Raw genomic sequence first — 21,300 nt, 5'->3', positions numbered from 1 at the left:
CTTTCTTTGTCTCGGTTAGTTCAAGGTTGCTTAGCAGACGCACGTACTGTCTGCAGGAAACATGGGCATGACTCCTCAAGTGGCACTAGGAAATATGCAACTCAAGCCACTTGCATATGACTGGTTATGATGGGCAAAAGCGGGCGCAAGGAAGCTCTGCCAGAAACTTTGGGTACAAATGCTGATTTGCATACTGGATGGCACGCTCCGCTAGGCCATTTGGTGCAGGATATATGGCGAGCTAAATTTGCTACTCATGCTGTCACCTACAGGGCCCACTTTGTCAGAGTTTAACGATACGTAAGACGGGTTTATTGTCGCGTACTATCTTCTTTTTTTGCCTCTGAAAGATTCACCTTGAAGCAGACCAGTATTTTTGCACAGCTGATATATCTTTTCCTGCATTTACCAGGGTAATTCAGGAACGTTTGTCTGCACTAAAAGTAGGAAAGTGTTCGTTTTAACGGCGCGTTCGGCCTTCTTTTGGTAGCTTCGCGAAATCCATGCGAATTAGTTCAAAAAGAACTTGCTAGTGCTGTGAAGTTATCATGATGTCATGAAAAAAGATGTCATCCGCCCGACTGTAGCACGAGACTACAAGGAAACCCACGCGAGTTTCTCAAAAAGAAAACTTTGTAGTTGCAGGAAAATTCCTCTTGGTCCGGAGGATTCGTCCTCATCTCGGACCAGGACGAATCCCCCGGACCAATAGGAATCTTTCTTCAACTGCTAAGTTTTCTTTCTGAGAAACCCGCGTGGGTTTCCTTGTAGCCTCGTGCTACAGCCGGGAGGATGACATTTTTTTTTCCTTTTCATTAACTTAGCTCCACCTTGCGGGCTTCTGCAGAACTCATTTGCCATATCATGGTGTCTGGTAGGCTGTCTGAACTTCCCTTTCTTTGCTTGACACATGTGGTACCTGCGAATGTGTCATTTCCACGTGCCATGTGGCATAATATGGAAATGGAATTATACATATGTCCATGCAGATATTGCAACAGTGACTTGTGAAATGCATTCCATGAGCCAGTGTGCATTGTCGCTAGGTGGGTCAGTTCTTAACATCCGTAAGTGCATTTTCACGGACCGTCTTTGTCTCAAGCCTTGCCGAAAGTTGGAGACAGGTATCGCTGCAGACGCAAGAACGGAGCACTTCTGTCGTTGCTGATGTATTCTTGCATACCCGAAATGTAAATAGTTTCAGTAGCTTGTTTTTTTTTCTTATTTACAGCAAAATTCATAATTTTCACCGGACTCTGATGTATCATAATAAATATGAACCTTTGGAACCATTGTTGCTGGCCGCATGGCATTTTCCATCAACGCATGTCTTCTGTTCCTTCCCGCAGTATCGTGTAAGTGGTTTGTTCCGGATGTTCGCTCGTTTCATATACAATATCGACACTGAATTTGCACCAGTGAATAGCGGGCCACATGGTAGCACGAAATGACTATGCGAAAATGTTGCAGGTAGTAATACATCTTGCAATGCGTCCTCGAGGTTGTGTACGTCAGCTCGAAAAAGCTAGTCAGTGTCTGATTGTACGTGAAAAGTGTGACTTCGCTCCTGCTATACGTATATAGGTTCGAAAATACTGCACAGCTTTCAAGACGATTTGGGCTTACTTTCTACTCTTGGTGTATAGTGCACTTATGCAGCCCCCAGTTTACAATTATGTTAATATCCCACCATATATGGTGCCTCTGATTATCAAACTGATGTGACAGCTTCTGATAAAATACCGTACCAGTTATAGTATAATGCGATGCATCATTCTTAAAGAGAAACGGCTAATTGAGAATTGTTTGTGCAACGGAAAAGTCTCATGATATGAGCTTTACTGTTTCACGGTATAAGCACTTTCACACGCATTCCACTAATGGCACGTCTTGCGTCAAACGTGCGAAACACTTCGTCTTGATTGCAAAGGCTTTTGTAAAGGACCAATATCCAGAAAGGCCTAAAGATACGCGCAAGGACTGCACGTATTAAGGCCTGATCAACTTCGAAATTATTTCAATGGTCTCCTGCTTGTACTTTTACTACAGCCGTTGAAGACCCTGCTGAGAAAGGTAATTTTATCTTGAAAGAGCGCGTTTTTCTGGAAGCTCATATTCGGCTGCGCTATAGGTTTAGGGCGTCGGAGACTTGAGAAGTCTGATGTTCATGCTCTTCTTCTGTCTTTCAAAACATGATGACGGCGTTCATATCAACGTTGCCAAAACAGCCCAACTGTAATTTCGGAATGACATTCGTGATATTTTATAACCAGGCTCATTCATTCTTCTAACCAAAGGGCAGGCAATCATATCCGGACAAATGGAAAGAGCGTAACTGATGTGCGCATGTTTGGTCTCCTTTAGTTCAATGAAATCTACCATAAGCATTCACAAATCCGTGAAAATAAGTCGCAGCCACCGTTCTCTTCGACAATACGGCAGTAACAGATATTGGCATTGGAAGCAGTAGTAACTCAGTTTGGCAGTTAAGAGTGCTATAATCAGTGCAAGGACGAATTAGCATTTTCTTTAGCGGCAGTAGTATGGGCACAACAAATGCGAAACTGCGGTCGAATGCTGTCGGCCTCCAACGTCACTCGCAATTCCTATTTTAACCATGCCTTCCGCTCTCTTTACATGTTGCACGAGGCTTCCCGAACCACTGTTTGCTTGCTTGCTCAAAAGGAAGACCATCGTGTAAATTTGGGCTTGTTCGTATAGCGCAAGTACATGGGAAACAAGAAGGAATAGCGCTCTGTCTTGTGTAGTCTTTTTTTTTTTTCATGCACTTGGGCTATACGAACATTTTATTAGTAAATGGAACAGCGTGCGTCTGCGTCGCCGGAGGATAATTTTCTATGCAGACGAGCTCTGGATACTTCGTTCTCATATGCCTTCACGAAGTGGATTGACCATAGAGGGTTTGTTGTCTCCACGCCTTGCGTCACTTTTGCGCTATCTTCAACCCATTGTCCCTATAAAGGTTATTCCTTACCTTTGTCGTGTCGAGACGAGATGAAAGGAAGTTGTAGGCGACATCAGGGCGTTGCCAACACGTAGTTATGCGATGTCCTCGAAATTCCGTCAACACAGATGCCCACTCATTATGGGAGCTTATCGCCTCATCGTAACCTTGGACGGGCAGCGCTCTCCCGCTATGCAAACGACTGGTGTCTCTTCTTTTCTTGTTGATGATGGAAATAAAGTCGTCACTGTCCGTGAGTACGTTCATTTCGATACCATGGATCTTGACAAGGACCCGAAATAGCTATTTAGATTATACCAAGATACCGTCTCGTGGCATCATTGCGCTGGAAGGTCGACAGGAAACTGGTCTTATATTTCTCTCAATATGTTGGCACTTGATCCGAAATCTGCAGATCACACCACTTTTTGGCACTGGCAGTCCAATGTCCAACGATAACATATGTTCTGAATTACTTCCTTATCGCTTTTCTTATTTATTTTATTCGAAAGTTTTCCAAATGGCGTACTCTGATTCAGCAGGGTCCACTAGCTCACTCTGCTGCACTAGCCCTTAATGACGATTCATGAATAGTACAATTCTAGATTCTAAAATTCTTCAGCTTTATCGGTAAAATGTGGCTGATATGATACGCTATAAGCACTCATTCCGCTAGCAGTTCTAGAGGAATGGCCTTGCCACCCCCTCCCACCCGGCCACCCCCTTTTACACACGCACGCACGAACGCACGCACGAACGCACGCATGAACGCACGCATGAACGCACGCATGAACGCACGCATGAACGCACGAACGCACCTAATGAGACTGTCATACATCTGCCCATGACCATATGCATAAGTGTGCAGGACATCGTATGTTGCAACTACCATATTTATTCGAAAATAGGTCAAACACGAATATAGGTCGACTCCTATACGTTGATCGCTCTGAGAATGAAAAACTTACAGTTCGAGATTAGGTCGACCCATATCATTTTAGAAAAACAAGAAACTTTCAACATGACACACTTTCATTTACCGTATAAGCTCGGCTACTAAATCTCGATAGTCTATGCCACAAGCGGCATCCTCGTCGAAACTACCAGAGAAGTCGTCCTCGTCGGATGCTTCGCGGGCGCCCTCAGCACCCAAAACGACGTCGCTCTCGATGCTGTCGAGCGCGTCTTCTACGTGTCTTCCTTTTGTGTGTGTTGTAACTTGTGGCAAAAAAAAATGTATTTTAGTAAGCATCGACTAGGCCAACAAGCCGTTCTGTTGCGTTAAATACGCAGCATTTCTAAAACCAGTCAGGAGATTCTAAAGCCTGTCTGGAGTACTGCTTTGAAACAGAAACATACGCCGAGCCAGCGACATGCGTTTCGGACCTGAGCTAAGTGCCCTGAAAAATTGCTCATTACCTATCGAATTTCCGTCCAAAGCTTCTAGAACGGCTTTACACTGAACATCAGATTCTTTGTTTTCACACGAAAACAAGTCGCCATGTGCGTCACGATATTATATAGTGTTCCATGCACGCGACTAGTACGCACTGTGATTGCTCCTTTCGCACTGGGTTCTCACGTCCACCGAGCGAACTGAAATTGTGCGAGACAAACCGTACGTTTATGCACTGTAAAGACGGAGGACAAATGTGATCGGCCAGTTGAATGTGAGGACTTGGTTCCGTGTGCCGCTTTCGTTCGCTGCAGCGGGTGTCCGCACGATGGGACGCGAGACCCCGCATGTTTGCGCCTCGCAAGTGTACTCGCACTGCCTTTGTACTTGCGGCGATTACAGATGCTCCGGCTGAAAGCCCAGCGCGACAACATGATCAACTCTGCAAACGTGTAGGCCCGCTCTAGTGCAGCGTCTCAAGCAGAGCCAAGAGAGAGAGTGAGGAGAGGAAATGCAGGGAGGTCAGCCAAACGGGCGTCCAGTTTGATACCCCACACAGGAAAAGGGGGAATATAAAGAGAAACCAGAGCCGAACTCCGGAAAACGAACGCACTGTGCACGGCATTTTGCGTGACAAGCCAGACTTCAAGGCCGCTGATAGCTTTCACCTATCCTACTCTCATTGCCCAACTTTCTCCCTAAGCCAGAGAGCCTTCCGTTCAAATGAAGTTTTGCTCACTCATTCATGCAATTCAACAGCACGTTTCATGGTGAAGCAGCGACAGCTCGGGGATAGAGCGCGCAGGCAGGGCCTTGTTTGTCTCTCCCACCTGTATACCCGCCGCCGTGATTCCGACCAATGTGGGGCACCGACGTTGTCGCTGCTCTTCCATTTTTTTTCCCCGCGCTTGGAAAACTTTGCTTCGATAAACTTTACTGTCTTAACTTTTCAGTGCAATAACATCTCCAATTTCTATTCACAGAAGTTTTCCTCATTTTTATCAGGTCTGTCAAAAAAAAAAAAAAAAAGACAGTCTAAAGCCACATGTGTGCTGAAACTGAATTTCACGTGTTTTACATATTCTACTCGCAAAACATTCTTTTTAACCGCGAAAATTGAAGATCAATTCACGCTTTTGTTTTATGATGAAAGCAAGAGAAGATTTCTAACTGCGTTGTTATAGAAGAATAGTGCCACCAAGTTAATATAGACCGGGTGTTTTAGCGAAGATTTAATTTTTTTTAATTGCCGGTTTTTCTGCAATGACTAAGTAATATTCAAATATAGCCGTTTTGAAATAAAAGGACGGTTCCTCCAGAGACATACCATCAATGGTGGCGACCACGGAATGACGGGTGATACGTGGTAATTAGTCGGTAATTAACAAAAACACATTAATTAAGTTTTCAGCTTTTAGTTTCAGCAGGCTCATCGTAACCGGGAACTTGAAGCGAGCTCTCCGTACAAGGCATATACACTTTTGGATCTGGAAAAATGCGACTACCCGCCGAACTGCCACGAGGAATGTCGGCTATAAGAGCGGGCGAAAGTGAAACTGGGAGGCTGCAGCGAGCGCAAAGCCGCGCCCCTCGAGGCGACGTTTTGCTCACGTCACCCAGCAGCGGGCAGCCAGCGCGCTGCGACAGCGAGGGGCACGGAGCCGCAGCGTGCTGGCTGCCATAGCAAGGCACATCTATCGATAGAAAGGCACATCTACCGAGCAAGTCCCATGCGTCGAGCAAGTGACTAAAGCAAACTCTACTGCCAATGGATCGGAGTATGCTACTTTTTGGCATGATCAAGTCGGAGACACGCGTTCATTTGACCACCAGACACAGCGAGAGTCCGGTGACAGAAAAGGCCAGAGATGTATTTCTCGAGTTCAAACAAATAATATCAACGCCCGCTTTACTCCGTCATCCTTACAGAAACTCCAATCATGAGGTGCAAGAACCTAAATCCCTAAGCTATACATTTGTAAAATACAAACAAGTATATCTGCAAAGAAATGATTTGGCTCCGCGCTAGAGAACCTCAGGTCGCCAAAACTTGTAGGCAAGCATTATATGAAGTTTTGCGAAACGTTGAATTTCATTCGCGCACTGCCGAAAAAAAGCACTGCGTCGACTGGAATACGGCTTCGCGGTGCTGGAAAACCAACTAATATGCCTATTGTAATACTGGTAATTGCTGTCCCCGAGCATAGCCTCTTGCACGTATATATATATATATATATATATATATATATATATATATATATATATATATATATATATATATATATATATATAATGTAATATGAGGATTTATTATAAGACACTAGGCACAGTCTAGTTGCTACACGAACGCTGATCGCGGGCACAGCCGACACAAGAGCGTTTTCTTCGTCTTCCTCTTCACTACAATGGACCCCGGGAGAGAAGAGGAGCCATTCTGGCGACTTACGGCGTAGGTAGGATGAGGGGGTCATAGTACGGCTAAGGTCGGAGGATGGCGTTACAGGTTCTACAACGTAGGTGACAGCTGAGGTACGGTCTACGACGCGGTAGTGGCCATCATAGCGTGCAAGGAGTTTGGTTGAAATACCAGGGCTGTGAGGCAGGACCCCCAAGCAAACAAGGGAACCAGTCTGGAAAAGTGGTGTAAGCGCGCCACTGTCACGCCGCAGCTTTTGACGACCTTGAGCAGCGGTCGTAAGGGTTCGTGCGAGCTGCCTACAGTCCTCGGTATATATATATATATATATATATATATATATATATATATATATATATATATATATATATATATATATATATATATATATATATATATATATATATATATATATATATATATATTGTCGTACTACGACATAACAAGCGGGGTGAGCCGCTGTCCAATCGCGACCTAGATCTAATTGTGGTCAATCACGTTTTAACCTTATACCGAAAGTATGTGAAGCGCAACAGCTTCACTTGCATCCCATTTATTAGATTATGTAGTCTCGCAGTGCCTGTCAATATACTGGCAATGCCTGTTGACTTCAATAAGCAAACAAAAAACAAAATGGTCAACCACTGGTGCCCTTCATGAGCTATATAGAAGCGGCAAGCCCGTCTGCGCACTTCCGCCGAGGCCACCCTGCGGACACGAGACGAATGCAATGCGGTGGTGCAGCGCGTTTTGTGCGCGTCTCAGTGGCTATGGTATATACAAGCAAGTAGGGTTGCAGGGCACGCGATCGGGCCGATGGGCCTGCAACCATGCGCGTCTGCGAGCTCCGCGTGGACCGCCTGCAAATGGGCGTCGGCAGTCCAAAGTATGTCGGCCGTTAATTGTCAGGGTGCAGACTCCGCGACCCAAGTCACTGGACGAGGATCGCGTAGTTATCACCGCGTCTCAGCTGACCGGAGCAAAAGGTCGCCGGACGGCAGCGCGGGGTTCCGCTGGAAGCCGCAAGGCACGCGACTCCTATCTGGTACGCAGCACACGTGTCGGCAGCGGAACCAAGGTATTCGCTTTCGTCGAAGCTGATGCTGCTCGAATACTTAAAGTGTGGGTGCGTGCTCTTTGATTTTTTATTCTCTTGGCCAGCATTAGGGAAAACAAACGAAGGCCACAGCGGCCGCATTTAGATGGGGGCGAAATGCGAAAACACCCGTGTACTTAGATTTAGGTGCACGTTAAAGAACCGCAGGTGGTCCAAATTTTCGGAGTCCCTCACTACGGCGTGCCTCATAATCAGATCGTGGTTTCGGCGCGTAAAACCCCATAATTAAAAAAAAAAACGTATTTTGATCTGGTTTAGCCACTGTGGGTGCGCTTTTGTTAAAGAGGCAGGCGCTATATGTTGGCAAGAGAGAGAGAGAACGAAAATACTTTTCAGTTCTCGATCTCCATATTGCCCCTATCCTTTCGTCATGCTGGCTCAGGAGCGGGAAAAGGTTTCTTTAAGCGCAATTTACAAGCGCCTTCGAGATGTTCAGAGTGCTTCAGGTAATCGCGTCGACATCGCGCAGCTCAGGCGCTGAAACGATTCAATAATAAAATTCAATAAATGTGACGCGACATTGCCATGAGGCCGTATACGTCCGGCTAGCTAAACGTCGTAGCTGGTGAAACTCGGGAAGCAAAAGTCAGCTGCCTACTAAACCCAGCTTGACCAAGCTATAATGCTAAATGAAGTTATGGAGCAGGAGTCTGATGTATAGTGCATTTAGAAATCTTGAAAGCATTTCGAAGTCGAAGACACCGAAATCATTAAGACACTATGAAGACATTTACGCAGAATATTTTTCCCCACAAGTTTCTCTCAGAAGGGGGTCCTGAAATGACGCGGTGACGGACAAACGTTTCTGCACTTGGCACGTGTACTAATTTTAACACGACGTCAACAACGTGAGACAGCAGAGAGCCGAGAACACGGTGGGGCGCCAGCAACACGTCAGTCGCGCCAGTGGACGAATTAGCCTATGTTTGTCTCGTTCGGACAGCGTATACCAAACTTAGTCTTTACTAAAGTTTTTACATTAAAATGTGTGAATAATACGCTCGTGAATAAAATGCTACAAATTTAATAACCACGCAACACTGTCGTTCATGGTCCCTGAGAATCCCGAAGGAAGGAAACTTTCTTTTTCTGACCTCCATGACGACAACCAACCAACGGGACCCTGCACTAATAACCTCGCGCCGCGCCACATCTGGGCGACTCGACACAGCTCTATATAAGGTATCCTCAATGGTCAGGCGGTGCACCGATCGTCTCAGCCGTCAGCGCCACCGTGTCAGTTACGCGAAACACCGAGGCGGCCACTGCTACGGAGGCAAGCTTTTGCGGCGCTCGTTTGAAACGTGTCGGTCGTTCTAAATTGTGGTTTTAAGGCAATCGAATACATCGAAGCGCATTTTATACCACCGACGCTTGAGAAAGGATGTCAAATTTACGACTACAACCATGTATATCGCGTCAAAGAAGTAAACAGCACGGACATCGCAGCGAAGTGCTTAAATTAAATTATAGGGTTTTAGGTGCCAGGACCACGATCTGATAATGAAGCACGCCGTAGGGGGGGGGGGGGGGGGGACTCCGAAATAATTTGGACCGCCTGGGTGGGCAGCACCTGGGGTTCTTTAACCTGCACCTAAATCTAAGTACACGGGCGTTATCGCATTTCGCCCCCATCGAAATGCGGCTGCCGTGGCCGGGATTTGATCTCGCGACCTCGTGCTTAGCATGCAGCCCAACACCATAGCCACTAAGCAACCACCGCGGGTCGCGAAGTGTTTGTCACAACAAAGCGAGCATGCTTACGACGTCGAACTCAAAGTTAACAAATTATTATTTTATGCAACTTAAGTGAGCAAATACGGCCTTAGACGTTTTTCAACTGTAATTTGTAGCTTCATTACGTGGAGCGTGCCTTGCTCCTCACAATTGTAGAGGCTTTGGCGAAATGGCAGGTAACCGCTTTTTTTCTCCGTTGACAAAGTGCCTTGAACATATTCTGGTATTGTCGTTCGGGCTCGAACGTGAGATGTCATCACCGTTGAAACAATAGAGAGCAATCAGCTGAGACTAAACAACGCGAAGGCTGAACAAATGTGCACTAGCGTACGCGATAGAAAAGCTAATTTGCGAATACTCGACGTGTGCTGCGGTGTACTCCAATCTCATTTCTGTTGTTTTAAGCACGAGAAAACATCCGCATGAATGAGCCCAGTTTCAGCAGTCGCGTCTTGATCTTGGCGAAGAAAGAAACTGCACGTTGGCATATTGACGAACAACAAAAAGCACAGTGCGTACAAAGCTCCAGCACGGAGCATTTACGAAGCTATATTTTACACGCAACAACCACGACGCGTTTGTTTTGGAGCGAGACGAGCTAAACAACTATCTAAACCAATTTACAACAGCGGGAATCAGTTCACACGTTTTTATGCAGTCGTCGCTTTATTGTGCATTTTTACGGATGCCAAGGCTTGTTCTTTTTTTTTTTTTCATTTACGTCTTAGTTCGTTTAGCAGAAATCCGCAAGAGCAACACGAACCGCGACGATACACTTCAACCGCCGGGCTTCTTCCCACGGTATTGAAGGGAAGCGGTACAATTTTATGCTGACATCTCCTTCGTGGTTGTGACAATCCTTAACGCAGCAGTATCTGCGCTTGTTCTTTTTGTTCACACTTCTCACGGAGGAACTGCCGAGAGGCCGTGGGGAATCTATTGGAAAATTGGAAAAGCAGGCTTTCAGGCGGGCCTGAGCGCACCACGGACAATGGGGAAATGGCGCTGAGGCCCTACTCGCGGATGCTCACCGCTGCTGCTAGGTGGCGCGACATGTACAGGCAAACTTCATTGCAGGGCGCTTGTACAGTCGTCGGTATACCGAATCAGGCATTTTGGCGCGAGTCGGGATCTACGCCTTTGACCGCAGTAGGAGCACGTACACGGCCAACACAGCCAGCACATCTTAATTTAGACAAGTGATCATATTGTTCGAGCTGTGTTCAACGATTTAATTGACAAAACTGGTAACATCAACTGCCTCACAAGCTTTGGATGATCTATCGGTTGTTTCGTTTCGGGCTTAACTGTGAACTTCAGTTGTTTCCTTTTGGATTGATTTATCGGTACAGAACCGTTTAGGACCGGGAGCGCTATTCTGGGCACTGTCAAGTTCCTCCGGGGTGGCGTTTTCAGCCAACCAGAGAAGCCGTAGCAGCCCTATGAGCTCATCAAAACTGACAAGATAGAGAATTCAACAATTCGGCGGAAATTGTCAATGTCCAGGATAGCGCCCCGGTTGCGTCCCTTGTTATGCATACGTATATAATAGCACAGATCATGCAGCTGAAACCTGCGAGACGATGAATGGACGCCGCGAGTTCTCTCACTGAATTGTCAAACTTCTTTCCAACTTCGTATTCATTTCTAGATAAGTTAATGCAGACTCAATGAGGAGTCATGTGCGCGTAAGCAGTTGAGTCGCACGCTGTGGCCGTAGTAGTATGCACACATCATCTGCATACAGTGAGAATCTTAAATGTGATGGCAGTCTTTTTGTTAAATCAGCCATGACGCAAGGGCTGAGTACGCTTCCCTGTGGTACTCCCTGTTTGACAACGTTCAGCACTCTTTCCTTCATCCGTCTGAACGAATATTTTGCGACTTGATGAAAATTTAGAAATCCATCGCAAGGACCTGCCAGACATTCCGAGTTCTAACATACTTAGCAAAACATTAACGTGAATAACAGTGTCAAATGCCCTCTTGATGTCTAGGAATACTGCTGTCGTCAAGTTTCCACATGCACGTTCGTGTTCTACACAGGTTACTATATCCAATATTGCACCCATTGTGCATCTCTGTTTTCTAAAACCTGCTAAGTAGTTGGATAACACCTCCGTTTCATTACACCACCATTGAAGTCGCGCGTCAATCATTTTCTCCACTATTGTGCATAAACAACTAGTCAAACTCACCGGAGGAAGGATTCGAGGCACAAGGGCAACTTGCCCTGTTTTAAAATTGGGATGATTCGAGCGACTTTCCAAGAGTCAGGTACAGTTTCTTCTATCCATAGATTATTATAGATGTCTAAGACAGCATTTGTACCTGTCGGCCCGAGGTTTCTTAGCATATTGTACGTGATGCCGTCCGACCCAGCAGCAGACTTTTGGCGACATGATGCAATTGCACATTGAAGCTCAATGTGAAAGCAAGATCTAATTGAGAATGTTGTGCCCAATAGCAAGCACTAATTTCCTGCTTAACTAACACTACTGAATTATCAAATTCTGAACATTGTGATGAAAAAGCAGGTCTGGAAAGAAGCTCGCAAAATTCATCTGCAAGTATTATCTCACACGTGTTCCGGGCTACAGTGAGAGCACGAAATGGGAAGCTCTGTTTTATAGGTCCGCTTAAAGAACAAATTACTAGAAACATTCGTGGGACAGACGTGCGAGGAGACAGCGTGCTACAGAAATCGAGCCAGCGCTGTTTGCCTAAATTTTCCATGCGTCTGCGCATTACATTGTGAATTTTCTGAGCGCTTTTAATTGTATGCTTTTAAACTTCCGCTCTGTCGGTACGCTCTTTCGGATGGGCCTCTGATGGTTCTTAAGTGTTCATACCCGTCAACTGCAGCATAATCTTTTGGAATTTAGACCTTCGTTGTGCATATATTCACACTATCCTGCAAAAATTCAGTAAATCTTTAAAGCGTTGTATGTTGATTAATTTGATCCGTTAGGCGGTACCAAAAAGCTTTCAAGTTGGTTAGTCTGCTGTAACACCTTATATCATTGCGCATGCTAGGGTGATTCACAAGGATGGGAAAACGATCACTTCCGCGCGTTTCCACATCCGTTGTCCATGCCACACCATTCACTAGATCTTGTGAAAACAGGGTTACATCTATGTAGTTTGAATAATCATATCCACGAATAAATGTTGGAGATCCAGCGTTTAAAACAGTCAAGTTGCGTTTATCTATGGCGTAATTAATAGCATTACCACGTGCATCACAACGATCACTGCCCCAGATAATGTTGTGTGCATTGAAGTCTCCACGGATAAATACATTAGAATGAGCTGTTTTGAAGATATCCACTGGCGTTTCCACTGAAATACGGTCTGAAGGTTGTAGATATAGATTAATCGCTGTTGTGCACAGCTTACCAAAGGATACGTTGCATGCGATGAATTGCGGAAAGTCTGAATCACTGGACTGAATTCGATAAGATGGTATGTGCTTTCTGACGCACAGGAGCACTCTGCTAACAGCACCTTGACAAGACGTCTTGCATATCACATAATTCTAGAGGCGAAAATCATCCACTGATTCCCGCCTCTTGAATGGAAAGTATTGGAATGTTGTAATGTACGAGCAGTTTACGAAAGTCAGCACATTTCCTTCGAAGACTGTTGGCATTCCACTGAAATATGGAGACAATTTTTGCAGCGGTTATTCACATATTGCTTGCCACAGGTTTTACCCACTGTAAGATTTTGCAGTCGTAGTCGTAGGGATGAACTTGACTCTTTGTCGGGACTTAGGCGAGCAGGATTTATTTACAGTATTTACATTTGAACATGGGATACATTTACACAGTCTAGCGTGACTCCCAAACGGAGCCCGCAAGACGAAGCATACAGCAAACGAGCACACAGCTCACGAGTACATTTCGAGCACAGAGCACGACGACGAGCACACACTAGCAGCCGACAACAGCTGCTTATGACCACTCCGTTCGACGTCATCGTTCGGCGTCAGCGTTCGACGTCAGGCGTTCGACGTCATCGTAGAAAGTCCCCGGGTCGCCTTCGTGAGAAGGGGGTATGGGTTTTACACACACACATGCCGCACAGGTTTCAGTGCTCTCTCCGAGGGCAGACGACCTTTGCAGCGCGGTCGTCGTGGTATCCATTGTCCCGCGTCCCCGTAGGCAGGTGGTCACGCCCGACCCCAGCCGGCGTCTCTAAATTCCAGAGCGGACCTCGCACAGCGGCCTCCTCCGCTGCACGTCGTCTGGTGTGTCGAAAAGCGCATGTGGAGGTTCCGCCAATTACCTCCCCTCGAGAACTCCCCTGAGCTGACCCCTCGCCGCGTGGCTGCCGGTTATCCGCAGTTCTCTGAAGTGCGCCACCACCCCGTTTGGATCGAAACACGTGCAGCGGGCTGAAGTAACTTGCACTTTGCCACCCTGGCAGGCCATTCCTAACACCAGATTTTTGACACAGTAGTGCTTCCAGAGGCAACACGGCTTTCACTTCTGGTACGTTGTTTACGTCCGACAGACCAGACCGGATTGCCTTAAGACCTGCGATAAGCATTGGCAAAATAAGTTGCGCCACCGATGAGGTGGTATGGTCGCTATTAACTGGCATTACTGCTGCAGTAGGCGCGTAAGGTCGCTGAGAATAATGTGTGCGAACATTGGATCTTTCTGGTGTATTACTTTCTGCCTGTTTTGTGGGTTTCCGTAACATTGACGCATAAGACGTGGCGCTTGACTGTGATCCTCTTAATTGGTCTCTTGATTACACTCTTAGCTCATTTGCATACAAATAACTGTATATGAGTTATTCGAGCGCTCTCCCACATTATGTGAAGCAAGCATACTGTAACTGCATTTATTTATGAAATAAAGTTTCGTTTTGCACACTTGTTTTTGGATCTCTTTAATAAAAGGTTGTGTGTATCACGAGCACCCCATGAATGGCATCAGTACTTGCGTTTTATTCAATGTGCATCCTTCATGTGCCCCTATATACAGGGTGCCCCACGTAACCTGAGCCAAGATTTAAAAAATGAAAGGCGCGTCGGAAGCGAATTAAACCAAACGCATACTATTCGCACTGGCCTATAGTAACTGAGGAATTTTTTTTGTTTTCCGCATAACTCACTAATCGATTAAGTCTAATTACCCAACTTTTTTATTTATTGGCTGAGGACCCCAAGTCTGATAGGTATAACTGTAGAGTGCCTTCAGAAACCACCGATCGAGTTGTTTCCTGTACGATACGTCTCACGTAGAGAGAGAGAGTGAACTTTAATGAGCACCAGCAGTTCAGTCGGCTGGGCCTAGGCCTCCCATGATGGGACGTCGAGGTCTTGCCTCTTCGCCGCTTCGTAGGCCTGCTGGGTCGCCCAGAGTTGGTCGTCGAGATGGGAGCTGCGCAGGGCGGCGTGCCATCTCGACGAGAGGGTCACAGCATTAAGGTCTGGGTGTTGATGTTTGCACTCCCATAGCATGTGGGGGAGTGTTGCTGATTCAGTTTTACAGACCTTGCACGTCTGGCTCGGGTAGATGTCGGGGTATATGGTGTGATAGCGTGTGAGGGAGGGGTATGTATTCGTCTGTAACAGGCGAAAAGTGGTTGCCTGTGCTCTGTTTAACTTGCGGTGAGGGGTGGTGAAGGTTCTTCGTGCGAGGTAAAATGACTTCACAAGGTCGTTGTATCTAGTAAGGCGGTCGCGTCCTGCGGGTGCACCTGCACCGTCTCCGGCACGGCTGACTAGTCCTCGTGCTACGGAGTGTGTAACCTCGTTGAGGTTGGTGAGGTGTGGGTGGACAACGCCGGCGTGTGCTGGGATCCAGACGAGGGTGATTTGATTTTCAGACGAATGCGGGGCTTGTAAGATACGGAGTGATTGCTGAGAAATACGACCCTTGATGTAGTTGTTGATTGCTGCGCGAGAATCGCTCAGTATGGTGTGACAGGCTGGGTCAAGAGTGACCAGGGCGATGGCCACTTCCTCGGCCATCTCGGCATTTTGGGTAACGATGCTGGCAGCATGTCGGAGCAAGCCGCCTGCTGTTGTAACCGCCGCAAAGCGCCGTCCATCTTGGTACTCAGCTGCGTCGACGAAGGTGACGCCCGCAGTGTTGGCATAAGCTTTGATGAGGGAGGTAGCTCGTGCCTTCCTGCGTTCTTTGTTGTGGTCTGGGTGCATGTTTTTCGGAATAGGGTCGGCGTGTGTCCATTGCTGAATGTCGCGTGGTATTGGGTGTTTGTCTCCATGTTGACGGTGGTAGGTTATATCAAGCTTGGTTAGAATGCTGCGGCCCGTTTCCGTGAGGGTAAGCCGCTCTAGTTGAGATCGACGTTGGGCTTCGATTAACTCGTCTAGCGTGTTGTGGATACCTAATTGTAGTAGAAGCTCCGTGATGGTGTGGTTGGGTAGTCCTAAGGCCTGCTTATAGGCAGAAGGGTTGAAATCTGGGCCAGTTGGTACATACTTGAACGAAAAAGCCAGTCAAAAACACAAAGGACAAGAGGTAGTCGTTGTGGTGTGAACCTCTCCTCGTGTCCTTTGTGTTTTTGACTGGCTTTTTCGTTCATGCTTATAGGCTTCTGTGATGATGATGTCCAGTTTAGTCTTTACAGCTTTGTACCAGTTGAGAAAGAGCGCAACGTAAGTAATGTGACAGATGATAAAAGATTGGACAAGGCCGATGAGGCTTTCTTCCTTCATACCCCCTTGTCGGTTGGTCACTCGTTTCAGCAGTCTAGATGTATTAGCGGTCTGTCGAAGCATCTTGGAGATAGCCGTAGAGTTAGCTCCGTTTGCTTCTATGGTCATACCAAGAACGCGGATGCTAGGGACCACGGGTATGGGTCTGCCATCCCTCAGGTTGAGCTCTATTTCCTCGTACTGGCGTTTATTCGTGGAGCCCCGTGGGGGGCGTCCACGGAGTGTGGGGCGGTATAGGAGAAGCTCCGACTTTTCATGGGAACAGCGGAGTACCGTGCCTTCAAGATAATTTTAAAACTACGACGTCAATGGTGTCTTGTAGGGCAGTTTCGATTTGGCCGTCACTGCCCTTTGCAGCCCAGATTGTAATGTCATCGGCGTATATGGTATAGGTATATTTCAAAGAAAGCCCGCGAAATATGAAAAAAATCCACGTGACGGAGCGCTTGCGCGCTGGTATCGTGCTGCTCACAAGCGTGCATTCGGTGAAGATGGTCGACTGCATCGTGACTAGCGACAGGGAAGCGGCGGGGCGTTCTTCATCTACTCAGCAGCGCTGGGCCAGCAGCATGCATTTACGCCGTCATCCGACGGGAGCCGCCGGCCCAGCCGCCTACAACCATCATAACACCCTGCCGCCTCATCGTCGCCAGTCACGATGCAGCCGACCTTGTTCACCGAACGCACGCTTGAGAGCAGCACGATACCACTGCGCAAGCGCTCCATCACGTGGATTTTTTCATATTTCGCGGACTTTCTTTGCGATCCGAAAAAAAAGGACTACGTGAGACGTATCGCACAGGAAGCAACTCGATCGGTGGTTTCTGAAGGTGCTCTACAAATCTGCGTCTCATACATGGGGTCCTCAGCCAATAATTAAAAAAGTTGGGCAATTAAACTTAATTAATTAGTGATTTATGGGGAAAACAATAAATTGCCCAAGTTACTATAGGCTATTGCAAATAGTATGCATTCTGTTCCATTCCCTTCCAACGTGCCTTTCATTTTTAAAATCTTGGCTCAGGTTACGTGGGGCACCCTGTATACTGTTAGTTCTACTGGTAATATCAGTATGCAGAGGCGTTTAAAGAACAGTGCCTTCAATCGTAAAATATACGAGTTTTAGCAGCAGTGCTGTAGAACTACTATGCGTGCATGCGGTGCCACATGTCAACTTACGCATGCAATGACCATACAGTGTAGTCCTCACATATTGATCTGAAGAATCAGATAATGCAGCAATGATTGCTGTATTTTGTTATATCTCAGGCTATAGCCTAAGAACACGTTTTGAAAAGCTGCAATACGACCAATATTGTATTGCTCTGGCGCGAACAAGACCAACACAAGTCTTGATAATTTGTCTACACAGTGCCTAAAGGGCCGCTTGATCAGCAGGAAGTATACGAAGGAAGCGTTAGCACGTATTCTGGAAGGATTGAGAGGTAGTTCCAAGGCTAGATCAGAGCTTGTGCAGGTGGGACGACAGACGACTTGAGGGACCAAAAAAAAAAAAAGAACCTACCAACTAGATTTTTTGCAGGAACATTCCCCTCTTCTCCCTTGGCCGTCGCAGGTGCTGGGGGCGGCGGTGGTGTTCGTGCTCGTTTACTTGGGCTATTACCACCAGGAGGCGGTGCACTTTCACTTGAACCACGCTTACGCCCATGTTGGACACGCGCATGCCCAGCACGTGGTCGCGCACAAGTACCTGCATGGTGAGAGCCTGTCCAGCACACTGCCTCAATAAACATTATATATCCGTTGCCCACTGTGATAGAACTCACTCACAACTGAAGCAGCGCGACAACCAAAACAGTTTGCGCAGTTTCGGTAGCTCAAACGACGCATTCAAGCATTCATTTTCTGAGTACGTTTGGACGGTTTGGTACGAACGCTGGTACTGAGTGTGGATACTTTAATTATTCGGATGTACACGGAGCTTCAATGTTGCACTTTCAGTGGTAACACTTTGAGTGTTAACGTTTATGTTTCTAGCGGTTATTCGCCATAACAACTTCACCGTAAAAGTTCGCGCCTTATTCGCTTCCACGGTCATGATGATGATGAAACATGTTTACCTAAAAAAAAGGGAAACTAGAACTGTGATAACCACTTGAGTGAAGTCATATGGGTGAAAGGCACAGGAGTAGCGGAATCGGAGTGGTGGACGTTAGAACACCTGGGTCCGTTCTTGTGATGTAAGCTTAACAACAGAGTGATTTATGAGCGTCCGCAGCCAACGCCAATAGAAAATATATATATATGCGGTTACTTCCTAAAAAAACGATAGCTCTCCAAGTTTCGATCCATATTCATCAAGGTGCTTTACACATTTCCGAAACGTGATAATTTTTTGGCGTTGCAAACGTACTATATACTAGGATGACTGTATTGTAAAGGCATCCACCAAGTGAAATAACTAAGCCATCGGCTTTAAACTCTCAAAAGAAACGAAAAAAGAAAGCGTTCCAGTGTTCAATGCTACGTTTACGTCATGCAGTGTCAGGGACTATGCTGTTCTTTTAATATACTTTGTCTTAAACAATGGCGCACACATTACAGCATGACTGAAGATCTGATTTAAACTTGAATTTTGGCTGCGGAGAACAGTTGTGTTTGCGTTGGCTGCATTGAATGCAAAGAAGTTATTTGTTCTTTATCGAATAGGTAGAAAAGTTGTTTTGTTTTATGGGTAGGTGTTTCCATTTTGTTTTGTTATGCTCTCTCTTATTCCTGCCTAACTCAGGAAGAGGACCTTAGTGTTGAAGATATTAACGACAATCTTATGGGCGTCATTAAGGAGTGTGCAGTAGAAGTCGGTGGTAACTCCGTAAGACAGTATACCAGTAAGCTATCGCAGGAGACGAAAGATCTGATCAAGAAACGCCAATGTATGAAAGCCTCTAACCCTACAGCTAGAGTAGAACTGGCAGAACTTTCCAAGTTAATCAACAAGCGTAAGACAGCTGACATAAGGAAGTATAATATGGATAGAATTGAACATGCTCTCAGGAACGGAGGAAGTCTAAAAGTAGTGAAGAAGAAACTAGGAATTGGCAAGAATCAGATGTATGCGTTAAGAGACAAAGTCGGCAATATCATTACTAATATGGATGAGATAGTTCAAGTGGCTGAGGAGTTCTATAGAGATTTGTACGGTACCAGTGGCACCCACGACGATAATGGAAGAGAGAATAGTCTAGAGGAATTTGAAATCCCACAAGTAACGGCGGAAGAAGTAAAGAAAGCCTTGGGAGCTATGCAAAGGGGGAAGGCAGCTGGGGAGGATCAGGTAACAGCAGATTTGTTGAAGGATGGTGGGCAGATTGTTCTAGAGAAACTGGCCACCCTGTATACGCAATGCCTCATGACCTCGAGCGTACCGGAATCTTGGAAGAACGCTAACATAATCTTAATCCATAAGAAAGGGGACGCCAAAGACTTAAAAGATTATAGACCGATCAGCTATACTGTCCGTTGCCTACAAAGTATTTACTAAGGTAATCGCAAATGGAATCAGGAACACCTTAGACTTCTGTCAACCAAAGGACAAGGCAGGATTCCGTAAAGGCTACTCAACAATAGACCATATTCACACTATCAATCAAGTGATAGAGAAATGTGCGGAATATAACCAACCCTTATATATAGCTTTCATTGATTACGAGAAAGTGTTTGATTCTGTCGAAACCTCAGCAGTCATGGAGGCATTGCGGAATCAGGGTGTAGACGAGCCGTATGTAAAAATACTGAAACATATCTATAGCGGCTCCACAGGGACCGTAGTCCTCCATAAAGAAAGCAACAAAATCCCAATAAAGAAAGGCGTCAGGCAGGGAGATACGATCTCTCCAATGCTATTCACAGAGTGTTTACAGGAGGTATTCAGAGACCTGGATTGGGAATAATTGGGGACAAAAGTTAATGGAGAATACCTTAGTAACTTGAGATTCGCTGATGATATTGCCTTGCTTAGTAACTCGGGACCGATTGCAATGCATGCTCACTGACCTGGAGAGGCAAAGCATAAGAGTGGGTCTAAAAATTAATCTGCAGAAAACTAAAGTAATGTGTAACAGTCTCGGAAGAGAACAGCTATTTACAATAGGTAGCGAGGCACAGGAAGTGGTACGGGAATACATCTACTTAGGGCAGGTAGTGACGGCGGATCCGGATCATGAGACGGAAATAATCAGAAGAATAAGAATGGGCTGGGGTGCGTTTGGCAGGCATTCTCAGATCATGAACAGTAGGTTGCCGTTATCCCTCAAGAGAAAAGTGTATAATAGCTGTGTCTTACCAGTACTCACCTACGGGGCAGAAACCTGGAGGCTTACTAAAAGGGTTCTACTCAAATTGAGGACAGCGCAACGAGCTATAGAAAGAAGAATGATGGGTGTAACGTTGAGGGATAAGAAAAGAGCAGATTGGGTGAGGGAACAAACGCGGGTAAATGGCATCTTAGTTGAAATCAAGAAAAAGAAATGGGGCATGGGCCGGACATGTAATGAGGAGGGAAGATAACCGATGGTCATTAAGGGTTACGGACTCGATTCCAAGGGAAGGGAAGCGTAGCAGGGGACGGCAGAAAGTTAGGTGGGCGGATGAGATTAAGAAGTTTGCAGGGACAACATGGCCACAATTAGTACATGACCGGGGTAGTTGGAGAAGTATGGGAGAGGCCTTTGCCCTGCAGTGGGAGTAACCAGGCTTCTGCTGATGATGATCCCTGCCGGGTTTCCGAGCAGTCTTTCTATCGTTGCTTTTAATTTTTAAGTCGTAGCTTCTTGAATCTGTAGTTTTTAGTCGGCCGTCAGCGCATGCGCATTCTCAGCTAAGGTCAAAGTATCTCGCGAGAAATGTGGCGTTCTATGCTTTCTAAATTGCTTGTTCATCTCTGCCACAGATATGCACGGTTGCGCAAAGGGGCGTGGCGGTGGTGTGTTATTTTGGGGGTTTCGGTGAC

At 46.3% G+C, this 21,300-nt stretch overlaps 1 protein-coding gene across 1 annotated transcript in view; it reads left to right on the top strand.

Annotated features, from left to right (window-relative positions):
* LOC142590576 (uncharacterized) overlaps positions 1-21,300 on the top strand; it is a 36,042-nt gene that overhangs the window by 2,256 nt on the left and 12,486 nt on the right. Inside the window, exon 2 of the mRNA XM_075702871.1 lies at positions 17,908-18,049. Coding sequence (XP_075558986.1) covers positions 17,908-18,049 — 142 coding nt within the window. The remainder of the gene's footprint in view (positions 1-17,907; positions 18,050-21,300) is intronic.

Source organism: Dermacentor variabilis, chromosome 1 (assembly GCF_050947875.1).
Source record: "Dermacentor variabilis isolate Ectoservices chromosome 1, ASM5094787v1, whole genome shotgun sequence".
Taxonomy (NCBI): Eukaryota; Metazoa; Arthropoda; class Arachnida; order Ixodida; family Ixodidae; genus Dermacentor; species Dermacentor variabilis.
This window is presented reverse-complemented; position numbering and strand designations above follow the sequence as displayed.